The sequence below is a fragment of the Benincasa hispida genome, chromosome 7 (assembly GCF_027475165.1).
Source record: "Benincasa hispida cultivar pf3 chromosome 7, pf3_genome.v1.1, whole genome shotgun sequence".
Taxonomy (NCBI): Eukaryota; Viridiplantae; Streptophyta; class Magnoliopsida; order Cucurbitales; family Cucurbitaceae; genus Benincasa; species Benincasa hispida.
Genome location: NC_143484.1, coordinates 18,012,602 through 18,036,095, shown reverse-complemented (window position 1 = coordinate 18,036,095; position 23,494 = coordinate 18,012,602). Strand labels below are relative to the sequence as shown.

The following is a 23,494-nucleotide window of genomic DNA, read 5'->3' as shown; positions in this document are numbered from 1 at the left end:
CGAGATAGACAGGAAAGTTATGCTAATAAGCGAAGAAGATAACTAGAATTCAAGGTCGAAGATCAGGTATTTCTTCAATTACCTCCGTGGAAAGGAATTCTCAGGTTTGGAAGAAAAGGTAAGTTATGTCCTCAATACATAGGACCCTATGAGATTGTGGAACGAGTTAGCCCATCATCTTATAGATTGCAGCAACCTTCAAAACTAGCTACTATACAAGATTTATTCCATGTATCGATGTTAAGGAAGTATGTGTCTAATCCTACGCATGTGTTAAGAGAACAACCAGTTCTACTCAAAGAGAATTTTTTATATGAAGATGAACCGGTTGAGATTCTAGAGAGAAAGGAATAGGTACTCAGGAAGAAGACGATACCTCTAGTGAAAGTGTTATGGAAAAATCATGGCATTGAGGAGGCAACCTGGGAGCCCAAGTAGCAAGTAAAGCAGAGATATCCTCAACTTTTCAGTTGATGTTCAGGTAAATTTTGAGGACAAAATTTCTTTTAGGGGGAGGAATTTGTAAAACCCGAACCCTAATTACCTTAAGTAAACAAGTGTAAGTTATGTGATGTCTTCCAATGAGTTGTAATGAGATTATGTTTGGTTAGGAATGATGGAGAAAGAAAGTAAACTAAAGAACAAGAGACTCTCGAATGGCTATGTAGGAAAAAATGGTCAAATTTTGGCTAAGTATGGAAAACCAAGAGGAGACCATGCTATCCTATGAGATTTAATGTTGAATTGTGCTGTGATGGATTGGGAAGAAAATGGCTTAATCAAATCTCAGCCATTAATCTTCATTAGTGGGCTAAGTGGCCCAAGGAGATTTCATTCAGGATTTTGGGCGGTGGTAAGAAGGATTTTGGGCTATTCGTGTAATTTTAGTGGCATTCGAAAGCTCTGTATGTCTATTTTCTGTGGCTGTGCTGCTGGAGGGAAAACTCGTAGGAATAAGGTCGGAGGAGCAAAATAAATACGAAGGGTTTGTTTCTCGAGTGAATCTAGGCCATCAGTGAAGAATTGAAGCTCCAGGACGAATCAAGAATATTTTTGAGCTAAACGTTTGAGGTAATATTGTTAACTCAGTTGTAAACAACTTTGTAGAATGAAACTTTTTAAGATGAGGCCTGGAAATCAAGTTATATATATTTTAAATTTGAACTGAAAATTGTTAAACAAGCAGGCATCTGCTTGAATTAGGGCCAATGATGAAGTTTTGAATCTCCAGATAAAACGACGAGGAATTTCAAGCTAAAATTTTAAGGTAATGTTTCTAATTTGATTCTAATCAAGTTTATAGAAGGAATTTCCTTGAGATTCGTTCTGGAAATTTAGTTATGAATTGTTGGAATTGAAACTGTAGTTTGATGCTCCAAAATTTTTCTAAGTGTAAGGAGTGTGGGCGATCAAAGGGTGCATTCTTTTGACACCCAATCCCTCCAAATTGGCTGAGTGTCTAACCTTCAAAGTGAATGGTAGGAGGCACAATGTGATGGTTTGGCATGTGAGCTTAATTTATTGAGTAGGCCTAAAAGGAAGGCTAATGTAAACACTAAGTAGTATGCTTCTATGTGTAAGTTCAACTCCCATTGGAAAAGCCTATCAAGCCTTAAGGAAGTAAACTTGAAGAACCTGTGAGTGACTATAAATGATTTATAAATGGTTTATAAATATTTTAATAATCCATGCTTTATTGACTGTTACTTTTATGTTGGTTATTTTACAAGAAGTTCCAAGCAACGCATTTCTCTAAAGTTTATAAATGCTTGCTAGTTACAAAGTTTATGAAATATGCTTTGGTACAATGGTTGAACCATGGTTGTTTTCAAAAGGAAATTCTATGACATGTTTATGTTACAAGTATTTGTATTATGTTTTAAAGCATATGTGCTCTTAATGTTGTTGAGGATACGTTAGCAAATGATGTTCTTGTGAAAACTATGATTTATGAGATCAAGATTTCAGTAAGCATGTTTTATGAAAATTTTTTCCTATCAGGTATTTTCAGCTCAATATTAAAGTACAAGGAGAAGGTATCTGAGCTGTACTACCTAGTTTCAGTTATGTTATGATTCTGGTACTGAAGTACCTAGAAAAGGTATCAGAATAATTCACTCAGTTCAGTGATAAGTAGTGGTACCCTACTTCATTTATGATCCTTGACATTAGGATCCAGTTTGCTCTACGTGCACGTATGACAGTTAATTAGTTCAGTAGGATTGAACAAAAGGGTTCTTTCCTAGCATTGGTTGTAAGGTGCTGAACAAAAGAGTTCGCACCCCAGCCCAGGCATGTGTTTGAGAGATCGAACAAAAGAGTTATCTCTTAAACATGATACCTGATGATAAGATTGAACCACGAGGGTTCTTTCTTAGCATTGGCTAGAAGGTGTTGAACAAAAGGGTTCTCACCCTAGGCTAGGCTAATGTTTGAGAGATTGAACAAAAGGGTTCTCTCTCAGGTGCTGAACAAAAAGGTTCTCACCTCTGCCCAGGCTTATGTTTGAGAGATCGAACACAAGGGTTCTCTCTTAAACATGATATCCAACATTAAGAGATCGAGAAAAATGGTTCTCTCTCAATCGGGAATCAATTTAGCTATGTTTTCAAATACAATGGTTTTAAAAGTTTTATGTACACGTTGCTTGGCATGTTTTAGTTCCAGTATTATGTTTTCTAGCTTTCAATTTAAGCATGAGATTTATGTTTTTATTAAGTCACTCATTGGGCGAGTAGCTCATTCTTTCAAATGTTTTTCTTTTCCCAGGTAGTGGTCATCTCCCTAGAGGTTAGCTATCATCCTGCTCTGCCACTCAAGAACCCTAGTTAAAAATCCAAAGTCTAGAGAGAAGTTTTAGGTGTTTACTCTGTAATGTCTGTACATATGTGTTGCTCATATTAGGGACTAGTAAAATATTAGGACCGCTGAACTCTATATGTGTTAATATGATGTAATTATGTTGTTGTTAATCCCTGGTGTTTTGAGGTTATTTTTAAAGTTTCATTAGTTTGGTGAATATTATATGTGTACTCCAGGGATCTAAGTAGGTTAAGGATGTTAGTTAGGCAGTAAGTGCCACAAAAGAGTTAGTAACTACTGACGTCACATTCACTTCTGGATTAAGAAGGGTAATCTGGGAGGGGATGTGACAACCTGTCCCCTGTCAAGGCACAAAAAAGATTCTCGTATTTCTCTGGTCCATTCGTAGTTGAGTCAATATAGCCCCATAAGGCTATAAGGTTGTTCATCTTTTGAAGAGAACCAGACAGATCGAATTTGGTATTTTTCGTATTAGACAAAAAATACAAAAAAAAAAGAATCAAAAGACTCAGGGACAGACTCTACAGAAAATAAAGACTGTGACTCAACTGACTCTACTGGCTCTTGAGAATAGGAAGAACAAAACTAAAAGATATATTATTTACCAGACGACAAAACAGGGCGAGGTTTTTTAACCTTTAACTACATCACCTGGGAATCGACGGGTTTAGGCTCAGATTCTCCATAGTCCTCAAAAACTAGTTTTAAACATGGCATGCGATCCTCTAACTCATCCTCAATGTCGACATAGATTACCTCATCGTTGCACGCTTCAGTGATGTCATAAGATTTGTGTAATAGGGGTTCCCATCTTCTCTCAACTGAATAAGAAGATTGAGTGATTGAGTCTCTCAAACTCTGAAGATCAGCTCCAACCTCAGTTTGAAAACTAAAGCTCTCCTTGAGGTCGTAGATCTCCTACTCAAAAACAATATTGTTAATAGAAAATTGTCTATTTCACATCCTCTAATACTTGAGTTAGTGGTGTGAGCATGCATCATTAGGTCAGATGTGGCCGGGTGTGAATCATAGTGGAACTGGTCCCATCCTAGGTTTCCGAGACTCCTCCCATCTAGGCCGATGAAAATCATCATCCATATAACTAGGATACCCTTCCATGTAGTAGTCTCGTGGTATAGGGCTCCACTGCAGAGTTGGGCATGCTTGCTCAGGGTGATCAATCCTACATGCTTGCACCTGTTGCGGGTTACCTGCAACCAACTGACTACCCAAAGAAGTTAACTCAACAAGTTGACCTCAAAGGTCATGAACCTCGTCATTAAGCCGAGATGCTCCACTCAATTATCCCCATCCTTGTTGATGATATCTATCCATGCTTAAAATACTGACACAAAAAGGAAAACAAATCAAAAGCAAAAGAATACTCTAACTATAAATTTAACTAACGAAACGTCAATGGCATCCCTGGAAACGGTGCAATTTTTTATAGAGCCCGAAACTTACGTCGTTAGTAAGCTTCAAACTTGATCTCAAAAGAAAATTTGTAAATACCGAACTACTTCTAATACTACTAAAACGTAGCAACAGTGGTAAATCTAAGTCATCCGTAGGGAAGTGCAATTTGTTTTCATTAAGTTAATTTTCTAACCAGAGCAGTAAATGGGGGGTTTTGTTTGGAACAAATATATGTGTGAAATTAAAAATAAAATGGTAAATGTAATCTATAATAGGAGTTTATCTAATTTCTAGAGCAAAAGAGAGTTTCCTATATAGTTTCTTTCATTAGGCATCAATTAATTACACTGAATCTATCAACCCTAAACCTATTAGAAAATCTAATTGCCCAATTAGCCAAATTCGATATTAAACCAAATGTTGGAATTGATGTCCTAAACTCTTGTTGGGTCCTATAGTTTGTAAACACTATATTAAATAAATGCTTGCGATAAATAATATATGATATTCTATTCACTATTGTCTATGAAACATAGGATGTTTTATTTGCTTTACCACAAACCAATAAACTAATATCCCTGGTTGTCCTTGTAACTTAAGCATGTGTGTGGAGACATACAGGTGGATCATGCCTTAAGTGATAACCAAAATGGTCTGTAGTATATGGATATAGGAGGGAACCTTATCCTGGTGACACTACGGATGCGGCTCGTTTTGTAGAAGAGTTACAAGTGTTGTGACTTGCTACAGATGGTCTAATCTTGATCATTCATGTGTAGACTGCGAGCGGGGGCATCCTATACAAAGGAGTTTGTATAAGACTGGACCATGAAGTTTTATAGTCTCGTTATATAACGTTGTTCATGACAGAGACTTCACTTCACTAGGATGACCATAGGTAACATGACCTTAATCCTGAGTGCATTGGGAACTCCTGCCTTTGAGGGCAGTCCTTTGATTTGCATGGGTGCGAGTGTAGTTGTCGGTCTTTAGTGAGTGCCTGGTAGTTAACGGATGGTGGATCTCGTGGCTAAAGAGTTTAATCAGCTATTCACGTACCATTGGAGCTTCGAGCCAACGACAAGAGTTATTTTTTATCAAATTAAAACTGACTTAGATAAAACTATTTTCATTTCATCCTTCAGTTATGAAAACTGAATGCAACCTCCCATTTTCACGCACGGTTATGGAGAAAACTACCAACAATTATCTCATAATTTTTTAATTATAAATAAATATAATAACTAACTTATCATATTATATTTATAACCTATAGTTTTAATATTACATCATATGCAACATATAAACCATAGTCCTTTTCTCCTCCACTGGATATAAATCATATTTATATCCTTTTCATCCAATTAATGTATCTCATACATCATGTCAACTATATCATATATAATTGACCAGCTTAATCATATCATATATAATCAAACTCCCTCTTGTCAATTTGAACACTTCAAACTTACCCAAAAACTGATTCTCGACTTGAATCCATTGAGCTACCAAAGGAACCTTATGAACTTGTGGCTCAAAGCTCCAATGGTACGTGAATAGCTTACTAAACTCTTTAGGCTCAAGATCCACCATCCATTAACTGCCAGGCACTCCACTAAAGACTGACAGTTGCACTCTTCTCACCAAATATATATTTTTGGATCCATCGGATATAACCAGTCAATAGTACAATAACCCTTCACATATGCTGATAAGTACAACTGAGCCAATTTACCGTTTTGCTCCAGTAGTTCCATCTAACTCATTAAGTACCACTGATCTCTCTACTGAACAATACAAATAGTCCTAATATGTGTAGACACCTCTTGGGCCATGAAAAGGTGTGTGGTGCCACATCGTTGAAGTCCCGGAATCAACCCTTAAGAGAGTAATCTATCTATTTGCCACTGCTTCGGGGAAGGAGTGAATTCCATCTTGTGTAGCTGAGTTCCCAGCTCCCCAATCAGACGAATCTCTAAATTGGTAGGTTTGAGTCGGCAGTCTGGCCATTCGCACCCATGTAAATCAAAGGACCGCTCTCAAAGGCAGGTGTTCCCGACTCACTCAAGATTAAGGTCATGTTACTTATGGTATCCTAATGAAGTGAAGTATCTGTCAGGAACGACGTTATATAACAAGACTATAAAACTTCGTGGTCTGGTCTTATACAAACTCTTTTTTATGGGATGCCCCCGCTTGCATGTCTCCACATGAATTATTAGGATCAGACCATCTGTAGCAAGTCACAACACTTGTAACTCTTCTACAAAGAAGGCCACATCCGTAGTGTCACCAGGATAAGGTTTCCCTCATATATCCATATACTACAGACCATTTTGGTTATCACTTAAGTCATGATTCACCTGTATGTCTTCACATACATGCTGAAGTTAAACGACAACCAGGAATCTTAGTTTATTGGTTTGTGGTAAAGCAAATAAAACATCCCATGTTTCATACATTATTACATAACAAGCATTTGTTCAATATAGTGCTTACAAACTACAAGATCCAACGAGAGTTTAGGGCATCAACCCCAACATTTTGTTTAATATCGAATTTGGCTAATTGGACTATTAGATTTTCTAATAGGTTTAGGGGTTGACAGATTTAGTGTAATTAATTGATGCCTAATGAAAGAAACTGCATAGGAAACTCTCTCTTGCTCTAGAAATTAAACTTCTATTCTAGATTACATTTACCATTTTATTTTTAATTGCACGAATATATCTCTTCCAAACAAAACCTCCCATTTACCGCTCTAGTTAGAAAATCGAATTAACGAAATAAATCGCACTTCCTTACAGATGACTCAGACTTACCACTGTTGCTACGTTTTAGTAGTAATAGTAGTAGTTCGGTATTTACAAATTTTCTTTTGAGATCAAGTTTGAAGCTTACTAACGACGTAAGTTTCGGGCTCTATAAAAAATGGCGTCCTTTTCAGGGAAGCCATTGACGTTTCGTTAGTTAAATTTATAGTTAGAGTATGCTTTTGCTTTTGATTTGTTTTCCTTTTTGTATCAATATTTTAAGCATGGATAGATATCATCAACAAGGATGGAGACAATCGAGTGGAGCATCTCGGCTTAGTGACGAGGTTCGTGACGTTTGAGGTCAACTTATTGACTTAACTTCTTTGTGTAGTCAGTTGGTTGCAGGTAACCCGCAGCAGGTGCAAGCATGTAGGATTAATCACCCTGAGCAAGCATGCCCAAGTCTGCAGTGGAGCCCTATAGCACGAGACTACTCCATGGAAGGGAAACCTAGTTGTATGGATGAGGATCTTCATCAGCCTAGATGGGAGGAGTCTTATGGCTATGGAAACCTAGGATGGGAGTAGTTCCAGTATGGTTCACACCTAGCCACATCCGACATGACGATGCATGCTCACACCACTAACTAAGGTATGTCATTTGAGGATGTGATTAGACAACTTTCTATTAAAAATATTGTTTTTGAGTAAGAGATCCGCGACCTCCAGAAGAGCTTTAGTTTTCAAACTGAGGTTAGAGCTGATCTTTAGAGTTTGAGAGACTCAATCACTCAATCTTCTTATTCAGTTGAGAGAACTTAGGAACGCCAGTTACACACATCTTAGGACATCACTAAGGCGTGCAACGATGAGGTAATCTATATCGACATTGAGGATGAGTTGGAGGATAGCAAGCCATGTTTAGAACAAGTTTTGAGGATTATGGAGAATCTGAGCCTAAACTTGTTGATTCCTAGGTGATGAAGTTAGAGGTTGAAAAACCTCGCCCTATTTTGTCGTCTGTATATAATATATTTTTTAGTTTTGTTCTTCCTATTCTTAAGAGTCAGTAGAGTCAATTGAGTCGGAGTCTTTATTTTCTGTAGATTCAGTCCTTGAATATTTTGATTCTTTCTTTTTACCTTTTTTGTCTAATAAGAAAAATACCAAATTCGACCTGTATGGTTCTCTTCAAAAGATGAAGAGCCTTATAGCCTTATCGGGCTATATTGACTCATCTAAGAAGGGACCAGAGAAATACGAGAATTTCTTTGTGCCTTGACAGAGGATGGGACACATCAAGCAATCGACATTAAAAATTTGCCCTTCCTAGAGGGAGCCAGGTGAAAAATTCACTGCATTCTTTATTTGTTTTCTAAATTAGCTTCTTTTTTTTTTTTTTTTGTATGGACGATCTAGATGAGAGGAGCATCTTTTTGAGTGGCGAGCCCAACCACCACCATCCGTTGCGTGATTATATTTTCAGGGTAGGTTTTCTTTTCCCTTGAACTTTTTCTTTTTTTTTTTTTAGCATTACTTGAGATACATTAGGGACAATGTATTATTTTAAGTTGGGGGTGGGGTATGTGTTGGGTAGTTTTTCTTTTAGGTTGAGGTCCTTAAGTGTTGTGCTCGGACTATGCTTGTGTGCTTTGATTGCCTTGTTAGCTTATTTGCTCTGTTATTATTATGATAGTTTATGGCACACTCTTCTTGTGATAAAATTTGCATGAAAGAATGTTAGGAAAGCATGATCATGATTTTAGCCCAATTTTAAAAAAATTTCTTATCTCTCATGCATCTTTAAGTCATTGTTTTGTGAAATTAAAGTATTTGCTTAGAATTGGGTTATCTGGTTTGTACTTTTGTTGTCACCTCAAAAGGTCCACATTTGACTTAGGATTAACCATACTTGTGGTAGAAAAAAACTAGAGAAAGTGGATAAAACATGGCCTACTATGAATAAAGAAAAAAAAAAGAGAAAGTCAGTTGAAAAAATAAAAAATAAAATAAAATAACAAATGAAAAATAAAAGAATGGCATAAGTCGGTGTTCTTGCAAAAAAAAATAGTGTGTATGTGTATGGATAGAGGTGAAAAGAGCTACCTCTGTCGTGTCTAGTTAGGGCCCACGGGAAAAAAGTGATTGGTTCCCCACAGTGGGGTGTCAAAGCTGATCCTCTAGGTAAAATAAATGCTCTTTATGTTTTGTGTGTGTGTGTTTAAGCACCCTTGTCTTAGTATTGCCCTCACTTTGTAAGTTTTGTATGTTCGGGGTTGATAATCGAGCCAGCATAGGGGGAAAATGGGATAAGGACTTTTTAAAACTTTTCTGGGCCATGCAAGCTTAACTAGCAAGACTCTAGGCTCACTTATGCATGAATAGATTAGGAAACATTCTTAAACTTTGCTTCATTGATTGATCATAATTAAATTTCGTTCTTGATTACAAATTTCATTCAAATTGACTGTTGAGACCAAAGTAACAATCTTGCGAATAAAGGAAACATGTCTTTCATTATTTTATATTCTTTTCATTTCTTTTACCTTGCTCAAGACGAGGAAGACTGTAGTTGAGGATGTTTGATAGCTCTCAAAAATAGCTATTATTCCTATATTAATTCGGGCTTGTTATCAAATTTTACGTGTTTATTTCTTTATCTTTTAGGTACCGAGCAATCAAGAGGTAGAATTAATCATTTAGTGAAGAATATGATTAATTTGAAGTTATTTGGAGTTGATTTGAGCATCTGAGCTTCAAAGGAGTTGAAATGACCAAAATGCCCCTACCGGAGTCCAACACTGCGCCTAATGCTTAAGGTAGTAAGCAATCAATCAGGAGCATTAAGTTAAAAAGTCCAACACTGCACCTGACACTCACTTGCGTGCACGCTTCACTCTCCGTTCGTCAAAGTCTGTAGCATTGCAACACTCTCGCTAAGCATTTTGTTGCACAGCGTGGGATTGGAGCGTGCATGGCATTGCAACTGTGGCGATGTTCTAACTCTTGAGTGTTGCGACGCTCGGGGTAGCATTGCAACACTCCCCTGCATCACGATCTACTGCCTCCAAGCGTTGCACGAGCGTCAGACCTAGGGGCATTTTGTTAGGGGCATTTTAGTCTTTTCAACTCCTTTGAAGCCAGGATGGTTAAATCAACTCCAAGTTTCTTCAAATTAACCCTGTTCTTCACTAAATGATTAATTCTATCTCTTGATTGCTCGGTACCTAAAAAATAGGGAAACAAACACATAAAATTCGATAATGAGACCGAGTTAAGCTAGGAATAATAGCTCTTTTTGAGAGCTATCAACCACCCTCAACTTATGTCTTGCTCATCCCGAGCAAGGTAGAACCACACAAACAAAAATGATATAAAATAATTAAAGACATGCTAGCTTAATTTGCAAGGTTGTTACTCCAGTCTCAACAGTCAATTTGAATTAAATTTGTAACCAAGAACGAAATTCAATTATGATCAATCAATGAAGCACAAGTTTAAGAATGGTTCTTAATTCCAACTGCAAAGCATATGTCAGGGAGTGTACATAACATTACATACATCAGGCTCCCAAATACAGAAGCATATGGAATTCTTTTCATTTCCTCAACATCTTGAGGTGTCTTAGGACACTATTCCTTTGACAAATGAATTCAATGTCTAAAAGGTAACATACCTTTTTTTGGAATTTTGTATATTATATCTTGACAAATCTTGTCAATATAAGATGCTTGAGATAGTGCTAAGGTTCTACTCTTACGATTTTGAAAATATGTATTCCTAGAACGTATTGAGCAACACCCAAATCTTTCATTAGAACTGTGTTGCTAACCATTTCTTTATGTTAGCAAGGAAGTTTGTCTCATTCCCAATGAGCAAGATATCATCAACATAAAGTACTAAGAATGCTACAGTCTTGTTGACTATTTTCTTATATACACAAGATTCGTCAACATTCTGTTCAAAGTCATAAGATTTGATCGCAGTATCAAATCTTATATTCCAGGATCTTTAAGCCTGTTTTAACCCATAAATGGATCGTTTAAGCTTATAGACTTTTTGTTTCTATCCTTGTTCAATGAACCCTTCTGGTTGAGACATAAAAATACTTTCATCAAGATGGCCATTCAGAAAAGTTGTCTTGACATCCATTTGCCATATTTCATAGTTATAATATGTGATAATGGATAGAATTATTCTAATCGATTTTATCATAGCAATAGGAGAAAAGGTTTCTTCATAATTAACCCTTTCTTTTAAGGTAAAACCTTTTACCACGAGTCTGGCTTTGTAGGTTTGTACCTTGCCAGTCTGGTCTCATTTTATTTTATAGATCAATTTGCAACCTATAGGTTTGACCCCGTGTGGTTGATCTACAAGTTCCCAGACAAAATTGAAGTACATTGACTCCATTTCAACGTCTATGGCTTTTATCCACTGTTCCCTATCAACATCTTCCATTTCCTTTTTAAAGGTTAATGTATCCTCTAAACCATCATCATGTATGATGTTTTGAGTTTCATTTAAACCCATATAGCGTTCAAGTTGCTGAACAACCCTCTCACTACGTCGAGGCATACTCAATTCTTGAGAAGGACGTGGGCAACAACCGTTGTTGATGGACCAACTTGATCAACAACTCTTGTTGATTTTTCTATAGCATCTTTGGTCATTTCTTGTAATATTAGTTTACTACAAGATTGATGATTTTTAACATGATCTTCTTCCAAGAATGTAGCATTTGTCAACACAAACATTTTGTCTTCTTGGGGATCATAGAATAATCCTCCTTTTGTTTCTTAAGGGTATCCTATAAAGAGGCATAATTTCGAACGTGTTTCCAGATTCTTAGGATTTTGTACCAACACGTGTGTTGGACAATCCCAGATACGAAAATGACGTAAACTAATTTTGCATCCTTTCCATTATTCATGCAGTGTTTCTGAAACACTTTTTGAAGGAACAACGTTTAGAATATATACTACAGTCTATACTGCATACCCCTAAAAGGTTTGAGGTAATTGAGCATAACTTATCACTAATCGGACCATGTCTAACAAGGTTTGATTTATCCTTTTTGCAACATCGTTTTGTTGTGGTGTTCCAGGTGCTGTGAGCTGGAATTGAATTCCATGATCTACTAGATAGTTCTAGAATTGTAAATCCATATACTCACCACCTCGATCAGATCGAAGTGTTTTAATTCTTTTACTTAAAACATTTTCTGTCTCGGTCTTAACTTCTTTGAACATATCAAGAGTTTCAGACTTGTGACTTATTAAGCAAATGTAGCCATATCTCGAGTGGTTGTCAATAAAACTGATAAAATACTATAGCCTCCTCGTGCTTTTACACTCATCGGACCACATAGGTCTGAATGTATAAGTTCAAGAGGCTCTTTGGCACGAAGACCTTTTTAAAAAAAAGATCTTTTTGTCATTGTTCCCTCAAGACATGATTCATATGAAGGTAAAAAACTATATTCTAATTGATTTAGATGACCGTTTTTTACTAATCTCTCAATCCTGTTGAGATTAATGTGACCAAGTCTGAGGTGGCAAGGATAGGTGTTAGGAGAAATTTTCTGTTTTTTATTTTGAGTCTCAGTTGTTTTAAACATCTATATATCTAGAATGGCCTTTGCTTCAATTGGTTTTAATATGTACAAATTATTGTCGAGTCTTATTGAGCATATATGAACATTTCTTGAAAAAACAAACACTTCATTAGATTCAAAAGATATTCTGTACATATTTTCTAGCAGACGGGAAATGGAGATTAAGTTTCTTTTCATCTTAGGTACATAATATGCATTTCTAAGTAAGATGAAAGATTCTACTTAACATAGCTTGACATCTCCCACTATATGAGATGAAATGATTCACCCATTCTCACCTTGAAAGTCATTTCTTGTTCAGAAAGTTGTCTCCAAGAACTAGTTTCCTGTAGAAAAGTGCAAATATGATTAGTGGCACCTGAATCTAATATCTAGGTTAGGTGAGTATTCTCCACTAGACATGTTTCAACTACTGCTAAATCTAATTTGCCTTGTTTCGCCTTTTCTGCTTTCTTTTCTGCCAAATACTTTGGGCAGTTACGCTTCAAATGCCTATCTTCTCCACAATGAAAACACTTTCCTTTGGGAGTTTTGTTTTTGTTTTTGTTTTTCTTAGCTGTGGTTCTCTTATTCCCTTTACCCTTCTTCTTCATTTGTACAGACTTATCTTTTGAAGAAAAGGGAACAGACTTCTTTTTACCAATGGGTTAAGTTCCAGACGTCAACCCTTTTACAAACTTTTTAGATCGTGAAATAACGTTTACTTCACTTTCTTTAAGTTTCATCATAGACTGATATGTCTGTAGCTCGCTCAACGGCATAGTCAAATTGTAAGTAATTTTGTTCATAATAGCATTGGTTCTAAAAGGTAGATAACTCTTTGAGAGAGATTCCAATCTCGTCTATCATTACCCCATGAGCCTCAGCAATATTAAAATTGACCATCATATCGAGAAAATGTTCTAACGTTTGTACCATCTTTTATCCGAGTGTTGTAAACATACTTAATGGCTTCACGTCGAACAAAGGATGACGGTTTCCTGAAGATCTCCTGGAGTGATGCCATTATCTCACAGGTGGTGGGCATTACCTCGTGTTTCTTATTAAGTACATCGGATATACTTGCTAAGATATAAGCCCAGGATTTTTTGTTAGCCCAAACCACCAATCATAGATGTCCCGAACATTTCGGTTCGCTGTTGTACTGGGAATCGGAGGACATTCCTCCGTCAACACAAACCTCAAATCATCCATAACTAATATCATATTAATGTTGGATTTCTAGTTTGAATATCCTTCTCCGTTAAACTTATTGGAAGCAAGAAGTTGTATAATTGAATTTGACATTGCTGAAAAATTAAACAAATTCTATTAATCTTATGCATCTAAATCCAATTTTAAGCAAAAACAATAAAGTACCCAAAAAATATTTATTTATTTGCAACGATACTTTAATGATTTATAATAGTTGCTACCGTGGGGCAGTAAAAAATTCCTTCACAGAAGCAAGACAATCCTGACAAAATACAATATTAGAATAACTCTCTATTTCTATAGTTCTTTGTGGTTATCGTTTTCGATCAAGATCGTTACTAATAATTAGTAATTTATGTAATTGTGACCCGCCATTTTCAGATTTTATAGAATGGTATGAATATGCCGCAATGAAGACAATATCCAAGACGGAACTATAAGACCTTATTCATTTCTGAAGCTTGGGTAGTTCTGAATCCTATGTTACAACCCTCCATGGGGATCTCCGTGGTTAATGACTAGCTAGTGCCGCCTAAAAACAACAGCAGGTGCAGCATAAGAATCTCACGGTTCAAACTAATGGAGGAGACCGTAGGACAATGTCGACACATTTCCTTCACTCACTTACTATGAACTACTTCCCCAATTCACCTTGTTTATTGACCCATGCAAACACTTTCCGTATGGAGTAGTCGCAGTAAAAGCGACAAGAAGCCGAGCATGGATCTCACGGTGTGAACTCTTGGGGACGTGAGAGCTATTAACTTTATATCGAATATATTGTGAATCTTTCACTGAAGTATTCTAAATGTTTGGGTATTTAATTACTTAGGTTTTATTACGGGTAATTAAGGAGAACCTAAGTCTGTCTGATTTTATCCAAGTATAACGTTTACATTTGGATACTAACCTACGATGTTTATATGTTTAAACTAGTTTTAAGCCTCACACCACTCACGCAAGCTCATAAAATCAATTAACAACAATCAATATTTCAGTTATAATCCCTAGGTAGGAGGTGTTACGTAAACCATCAACTTAAGTACCCTAGCCTTAGAAAGGTTTACGAACCGATTTCATATTGTAACCAAATTTTATAAGGTAACAATCTATTTTAACCGCTAAAACTAGTTGTTCGCCTAGGTGAGCATGCTGTTTATCTTTGTTATGGATTTTAAAATCTAATTTCATTTCATAACAAACTTATAAAACAAAAATACTCTAAATCAACCATAACATGTTTCAAAGGCAAAAAATTAACATAACAATTATATCAATTTTTTAACAAACCCTAAAACATGCATACTATATATTATAACTAATTATAACATACAATAATGCATGTAACATGTTTACCTATGGTGGGATTTTAAATCTAAAATGGAATATTTTATGCACTAACATGTTTAATCCAAAAATAATACACATCAAATACACAAAATAATTAAATAATACTAATATGGTTCAACTTTGGTATTCTAAGCATACAAATAAGCTAAATTATTACAATAATAGGTAAAAAACAACTTTAATTTGATGAAGAACTGCTCGAACCGACCCGAACCATCTGAATCGGACCACCAAGGAACCAAAAGATGTTGAAGTGGACTAGTTTTAAGGAAAACCGGTCGAACCGGATTCTTCAACCCACAAACCGGCCAGGCATCGAGCGAAGAAAAAAACCTTTGGGATGAATAGCATCCTGGCGTTGTATCCTAGCGTTGCAATGCTATTCATTAGCAAGCCTGTTGTGTTGCAATGCTCGATGAACAACGTCATAATGCTCCTAGGTAGAATGCTCAACTCCAGTTTTTTGCTCAAACATGCTTGCTTGAATCTTCAAATTAAAGCATAATTTGGACTCTAATGACTCCAAATAAATTATAGACTCTAGAGAACACATATAAGCTCATCAAACAGGAGCCAATTACATATTTAACTTGGAAATCAAAGAGAATTTTAATGCCAAAGTTGAATTTAAACCATATCAGTCACATATTCAAGCATGCTTAGAAATTCACCCACCAAATTCAAATTTACGATAATTTAGTGCTTAAATCATGCTCTGATACCAATTGAAGGAGCAATCTAACATGCACCGTAACAAATCAGAATCAATAAGCACTCTAACAATACTTAATTTGAGTTTTAAACATGCTATTCAAATGAAATTCAAAGAGGGTTTGAAACAAACATTATCTTTGAAGACTCAATCCATGAATTCAGCAATAATACTCCAAGATTGAACTTGAAACTTCAACAAGACCACCACCAAGATCTTCTCTACAAAGATCAAGAAGGAATATGTGGTGGAAGCACTCAAATCTAGCTGAATTGGAAAGGGATTTTGATGGGTTTGAGAGGGTTTTAAATTTTCTAGCAATTTGGTTAGAATTCCAGAAAATCTTCTTTCATTTCTCTACATGCAGCATGTATTTATACATTAAAACATGCAGGATTATCAAGTTGCATGGAAGGCAGCTCGTCCTTGAAGAATTTGATGGAAAATGGTGAGTTCCCACTTTAAAGAGATAGTGGATTTTTCCCAAAATTTGGAAAAGTCCAATTTCTCTTTAATTTTGATTTTAAAACCAAATTTCGTAAAAATTTATTTTTTTAAAATAAAACTATTTTATTTAAATTTTGTTTTTATAAATTAATTTATATAAAACTAATTTTATTTTAATTAAACCTTTTATTTAATATAAATTAAATTAATAAAACACCAATTCCACCAATATGATTCAATTGAATATTTAAATTAGAATTTAAATATAAGTTGATTCTCCAATTTCGTTTAATTTCAACTAAATTAAACATTTTTAATTCTATCAAATACAACAAATTAAAAACCCTAATAATTGAATTTGAGCCTTTCAAATATATAACCCTAATTCCAAAATTCAACCAATTCAATACTCAATTTGCTATTCTAATTTATGAGTTAGTAGAGGGACCTAATGGACCTACAGATCATGAGCTCCAATGATTTGTTATTAATTAGTTAAACTCTTTAAACCGAATTAATTACTATTCATTAACTATCAAGACGCACCACTATAGCTCAATAGTTACACTCTCCTTACTGTAGATATATTTCTGTCCATTTCGACCATAATCAATAAGTCGATCCTTCATAGGTCATTCTATTTACAGCGGGTCAAAATTACATCTTGCACCTTAAGCTCTCACTGCCCTCTATTTGAACGACCGATTTGTAATACCATTTATAAATCATATCCCTCTTTACCAAGAGAGGGCAAGGCCCCGTTATTCAAGACTAGGCATCAACACTTAAGAGAATAACCTATCTGCTAACCCTAAGACAGGTAGGAGTGAATTCTATCTTGCATAGCTATGTCTCCAGCTATTTACCTAGTATTATCCCCAAAATGGAAGGCTTATTAAGCAGTGCTGTTGGACTATTCTCACCTATGTAGATCAAATGATAATCCCGAAATAAACAGGAGTTCATAGTTAGCTCAGTATTAAGATCGTGTTATCCTAGGTCATTTTAGTTTGAAATAGTCAATTTTTAACAGGAAACGATCATTATAAAGAAAAGTGACTACTTCGAGGTCCAGTCTTATGCAAACTCATTGCATAAGATACCTCCACTCACATATCTCTATATGAATGATCAATGGATCACATCATTTGTATCTATATACGAAATGGACTGCATCCAATAGTGTTACCAGGATGAAACACCCAACTTCATCCATATAGACCATTTAGGCTATATACTATAACTTGATCCTGTTTATGTCATCACATAAAGTTAAAGTATTCATACTATAGCTATGGATTTGTTTATTGGATTTTCATTATAGAATTCAATATTAATGTCTTTATTGAATTAAAATACTCAATAATATTTTATTAATAAACAGAAATGTTTAACACAAAATTTACGAACCGCGAGTTCTAGGACATTCCCAACAATAGAAATCCAATAAACCAATCAATGGCTATAATATGAATACTTTAACTTTATGTGGCGACATAAAAAAGGATCAAAATTTAGTATATAGCCAAAATAGTCTATAAGTATATGGATGAGATTGGGTACCTCATCCTGTTGACACTATTAGATATAGCCCATTTTGTATACCAATATAAATGATGTGATCCCAAAATCATTCATATGGAGACATACGAGTGGAGGCATACTATGCAACAAGTTTGCATAAGACTGGACCATGAAATAGTCATTTTTCTTTATAACGACCGTTTACTGTTAAAACTAACTATTTCAAATTCAATGACCTAGGGTAACTCGATATTAATCCTGAGCTAACTATGAACTTCTATTTATTCAGGATTATCTTTTAATCTACATAGGTGAGAGTAGTCCAACAACACTGCTCAATAAGCCTCCCATTTTGGGGATAAGACAGTATAAATAGCTGGGGACATAGTTCTGCAAGATGGAACTCACTCCTACTCGATTTAGGTTTAGTAGATAGGTTGTTCTCTTAAGTGTTAGTTTTTGGTTTTGAACATCGGGGCCCCGTCCTCTCATAGTTGAGAGGGTCATGGTTTATAAGTTGAACTATAAACCAATTGTTCAATAGAGGATCAGGGGGAGCTTAAGAAGCAAGATGAATTTATAGGGGTAAAACGATAATTTTGACCTAGCTGTAAATACGAACAGGTCGATCTTTTCTATTATGCTCTATAATGCTAATGAAGACTCACGAAAACAGGTGATTGAAGATGCTGCAAAGTTTGATTTGCTCCTAAAGCTGAAGAGAGGGAGTAAAGAAGAGAAGTTCAAAGTGGAAGTCCACAAGAACAATGAAGGTAACTTCCTTCTGAATCAGATGGTGCAAGATCATTCCTAGGAGTTTGGATTAAGCACCATCTTTTCATCAAGAATTTAGAGCGCTGGTGGGTGAGTATTAAAACAGAGTGTTGGCTGAACTTTTGTTTTTATGGAAAAATTGAATGGGTTGAAGGGGATCTTGAAAAGTGGAATAAAGAGGTTCTTACAGACATTTTTGCTCAAAAGAAACCCTTGCTTGGAAAAATTGATGGTTGGGATTGATCGGAAGACTTGGATCTGCTTTCTACTAGTGATGTCAAAGAAAGATATCATTGCGAGGCTCTCTTGCTTGACACCAACATCGAAGAACGAAGGATTTTGAGGATTTGGGGCCCCAAATCCACGGTCCACAAGAACCGCCACAGAGCAAGGCGAATTCTTCAAAACCCGTTGGTTCACAACTCTCCATCCATGGCCCACATTCTCCTCCACTTCCTCCTCCTCCACATCGCCGCCGCCAAACGCCCTCCAATTCCGATGAAACGGCAAGATAATGAAGGATCAACTTAATGTTTATGGTTAAAATGGACAAAAATATATCTATAGTGAGGAGAGTGTAACTATCGAGCTATAGTGGCATGTCTCGGTAGTTAACGAATATTGATTGATTTGTTCTAAAGTATTTAGCCAATTAATCTCAAATCGTTGGAGCTCACAATCTGTAGGTCCTTAAGGTCCCTCTACTAGCTCGTAAAATATATCTTGGATTAGTGTATTGAGTCAATTCGAAATGTTCAATTTTTTGAAATTAAGGTTTTCAATTTGAAGTATTCAAATTCAAATTAGGGTTTGATTAATTGTATTCTATATAATTAAAAATGTTTAATTTTGTTTAAATTAAACGAAATCGGAGAGATTAGAGTATTTAAATATTGATTTACATAAATAAGATTATGTATGCATTAGGTGTTTGATTAATTTGGTATCTGATATTAAATTATTAATTAAAAATTAATATTCTTTAATTAATTATTTAAATAAAACATTTTTCCTTTTTTTGAAAATCAAAATTCATATTTAATTTTAATTTTTAATTTTAGTGAAAATTAAAATTAAATTCAAAATTGAATTTTAAAATGAAAAATTCCACTTTGAGTGGAATTATCCAACATTTTCTTTCTAATTTTGGTGGTTTCACCCAATTGAAACACCTAGCCCACTCATAATCTCTTGTTTGTGGTGTCATTAGGTTGAGATTAAAATGCTTGCATGATTAATTTAATTAATAGATCTGAATTGATCAGATTTGAAAACTCATGCATGTTGAAGTGCAGAAAACTGTTTCTCCTCTTAAACCCTCCTCTTTCCTTCATCAAATTGAGCTCAATCTCTGTTTCCACTACATAGTCCAAGCTAGAGGATAGTGGAGAAGACTTTTGTGGTGGTTCTTTAGCATTTTGGAGAACCAATTTGAGCAAAGGAACTGTGATTCAAGAGAATTATCAAAGGTATTGTGTTATTGAAACTCTCTTCTAAAATTTTGTTTCAATGCATGTTTTAAACTTAATTAAGTATAATTGAGTGCTTATTGATTCTGATTTCTTCCGCCATATGTTAGTTTACTCTATCACTTACATGATCAAATCAAGTAAAAACAGTAATCTAAAGTACCAAATTCGAAAACGTCTATTTGCAAACCTACATTCGTAATGCAGAGAAAACAACCCACCTTTTTCTCTAATTTTTGTTTCTAAAAATCGAAAATTAAAATTGCAAGAGTTGGTCTCTGATATCAATTGAATGGAATCCTATTCCCGTGGAAGCATGTGATCACCTTACAATTTTGAAAAACGATTTTGTGAGAAACTAAAATCAATGAACTCATGGAAATACTCAAATGATAAACATACAAAATGACCTGAGCATGCTTCTAATGAAGAAGAAGGGAATAAATGAACTCACCCTTATGGACTCTTTTCCTTCACGCTTTTCCCTCCAAAGGCCACAAACAATCTTGAGCTTCTTAACGAACAAGACCACCACCTCTAAGGCTACCTTGTTATTTTGTTGGAATAATAATAATAATAATAATAATATATTGAAAGTGTGGGCTTCAAGCCTTTTTTTTGGAGCAATTTTTAGAGAGAAATTCTTTTTAGAGAAGAGGGATTAGATAGGAGGGTGGAGGCTAGGTTATTTTTCAAAAAAACAAACCTTACCCTAAAAAGGGTTATAAAAGTATATTTATAGAGAGATAGTAACCTCTTCTCTAAGCTTTTCTACTTTCCTCCTTTTAGCTAATTAATTAATTAACTATTAATTAAGTAATTAGCATACAAACTAAATAAGTATATACGAAATCAAATTTTAATATAAATTTAATTAATGAATTAACATACAAATATCACATATTCATATGCATATATCTCTTTATGAATCCAATTCATATAAATCTAATATTTCAATCTCATTCAAATACATCTATCTTATAATATAGTTTGGAATATAGATCATATCTATCAGAATTCCCTATACTATATATTTATCATATTAATATAAAATTCCTTTAATTAATTTAAACAATTCAAGTCATTCTTTTGTACTATCCTTAGCGAGCTAACAAGGGGACCTTATGAACCTACAAATTAGAAGCTCCAATGATATGAGATTTATTTTATTAAACTCTTTTAATTAAATCAATCAATATTCATTAACTACTGGTCACTCCACTAAAGATCGATAGATGCACTCTTCACACTGTAGATATAATTATGTGTCTATGGATATAACCAATCAACAGTGAGTCGACCCTTCACAAACTTCTCATAATTATAGCCGAGTCAAAATACCATTTACCTCTATAGTTACATCTAACTCCTTAAGTACTACTGATTTCTCTAATGAAAAACAGTTTATATTCCAACTATAATCTAACACCTCTCGAACCAATGAGATGTTGAGGCCTCATTGTTCAAGATCCAGAATCAGCTGTTGAGGGAGCAATTTATCTACTTTCCATATGATCGGGAAAGATTGAATTCCTTCTTGTGTAGGTGTCTTCCTAACTTCCTACTTGAATAAATCCACAAAATGGTAGATTTGTTGTATTGGCTAGCACGACCATTCTCACCCATACACATCAAAGGATTGTCTTCATAAACAAGAGTTCACAACTCTCTTAGGATTAAGGTCAAGTCGCCTATTGTTATCCTAGTGAAAGAGAACCCAATCATTTCGTGGTCCGATCTTGTATAAAATCTTTATACAGGATACCCCCATTCACATATCTCGACACGAACAATATGACTCATATTACCTATAACATTTAGATGTAACAATTACAAAGTGAATCATATCCGTACTGTTTCTAAGATAAGACATCCAACCTTACCTATTTACTGCAGACTTTTTAAGTTATAACTTTAACATGATTCACTTGTATGTCTACCACATGCTGAAGTGATATAACATAACATTGGATCTTAATTTATTGTATGAATTAACGCAGTCTGAATGTCAAATAAAATACCTATTATTTTATTTAAAAAATAATTTGTTCTTTCAAAATACAAACTACGAGATATAGATTTAGGACACTTGTAATGTCAAATAAAAAATGTGTGAAGATAAGTGTATACTTTCCATTGGATTATATTTGTTGATATATTCAATTATTTGTTAGAAATTATAGACCACATAAAATATGTGTGAAGATAAGTGTATAATTTCCTTGTGAAAACGAATGATGTTTGCCATGACAGCACCATTGCTTCCTTGTGTCCCCATCAAAAAAGGAAACAAGAAAAGGTAATTAAATGTAATTAAAATCAATAGTATAATTATTAATGATTAGAGTTCTGTATAAAAAGGTGATGGAAATGGGTATTCTTGTGTTTGTGAGTATATTTGGTAAAAGAAGGTTAGCAATCATGTCTCTTGTTGGAAAGCTTGTGAGTGAATTAGAAATAAATGCATCTGCAGAAAAATACTACAAAGTCTTCAAAGAGCAAGCTTTTCATGTGCCAAATATTTCTCCAACAATCTTCCAACAAGTGGAAGTTCATGAAGGTGATTGGGACAATCATGGCCATGGCTCCATTAAGATATGGAAATATGTTGTAGGTAAGTATTAGTTGTTTTCATGAATGGTCTCTTATTCTAATCAATCAATTACTATGTTTCTTTTTATCTGATTTGATTAGATGGAAAGGATGAAATTTTCAAAGAGCAAGTAGAATTTGAAAATGAAAAATTTACAATGATCTTGATTGGACTGGAAGGAGATGTATTTGATCATTACAAAACCTTTAAGGCAACATATCAAGTTGTACCAAAAGATCTCGAGCATAGCTTGGCTATTATGACTTTGGAATATGAAAAACTTGATGATGGATCCCCTTATCCTTACAAATATCTCGACCTCATGAATCGTGTTACGAAGGATATTGAATCTCACCTTAAATGACAACCTTTGGTGCCTCATTATGAACCTGGTAGTTCCTTCATTCTAAATTATGGTTGGTTACGTGTTATCTTGGAGTTGCACTTCTTATGAAGTCTATTTTTACGTATATACTTTCTCTTGTATTTCTCTATATATGCTTATTATTAAAGACGTGAAAAGTAAAAAAGGATTATCCTATGAATAATGGATGAAGCAGATCGTTGTGTGAACATAAATTATATATAATATATATATTTTTTATTTGGATATGGTACGTTTTGGTTGCAGATCATTTATGAAGTTTCTAAAGGGTCTATCTTTTCTTTTCTTTTTCATTTTGTCTTTTATTTTCTTTGAGTAAATTAAGAAGAACTATATTGCTTGATGAAAATCTTTAATTTATTAACATGAAATAAAATTGCAGTAAGTGTTATGTACTAATTTTCTTGAGGTAAAATAAAGCTCTTATATCTCTAT

The 23,494-nt window shown here is 34.7% G+C and overlaps 1 protein-coding gene across 1 annotated transcript; it reads left to right on the top strand.

The window, feature by feature from the left end:
• The first annotated feature begins 22,446 nt into the window (after window positions 1-22,446).
• LOC150034973 (MLP-like protein 43) lies at window positions 22,447-23,291 on the top strand. Its single transcript, XM_090315680.1, has 2 exons — window positions 22,447-22,695; window positions 22,776-23,291. Exons 1-2 carry the CDS (start codon window positions 22,452-22,454, stop codon window positions 23,036-23,038), a joined length of 507 nt encoding a protein of 168 aa, XP_090171806.1. The 5' UTR covers window positions 22,447-22,451; the 3' UTR covers window positions 23,039-23,291.
• The last annotated feature ends 203 nt before the right edge of the window (window positions 23,292-23,494 follow it).

Coding starts and splice junctions, on each gene's coding strand:
- LOC150034973 (XM_090315680.1), top strand. CDS start 22,452: ATGGGTATTCTTGTGTTTGTGAGTATATTTGGTAAAAGAAGGTTAGCA. Junction 22,696..22,775: donor GATATGGAAATATGTTGTAG/GTAAGTATTAGT, acceptor TGATTTGATTAG/ATGGAAAGGATGAAATTTTC.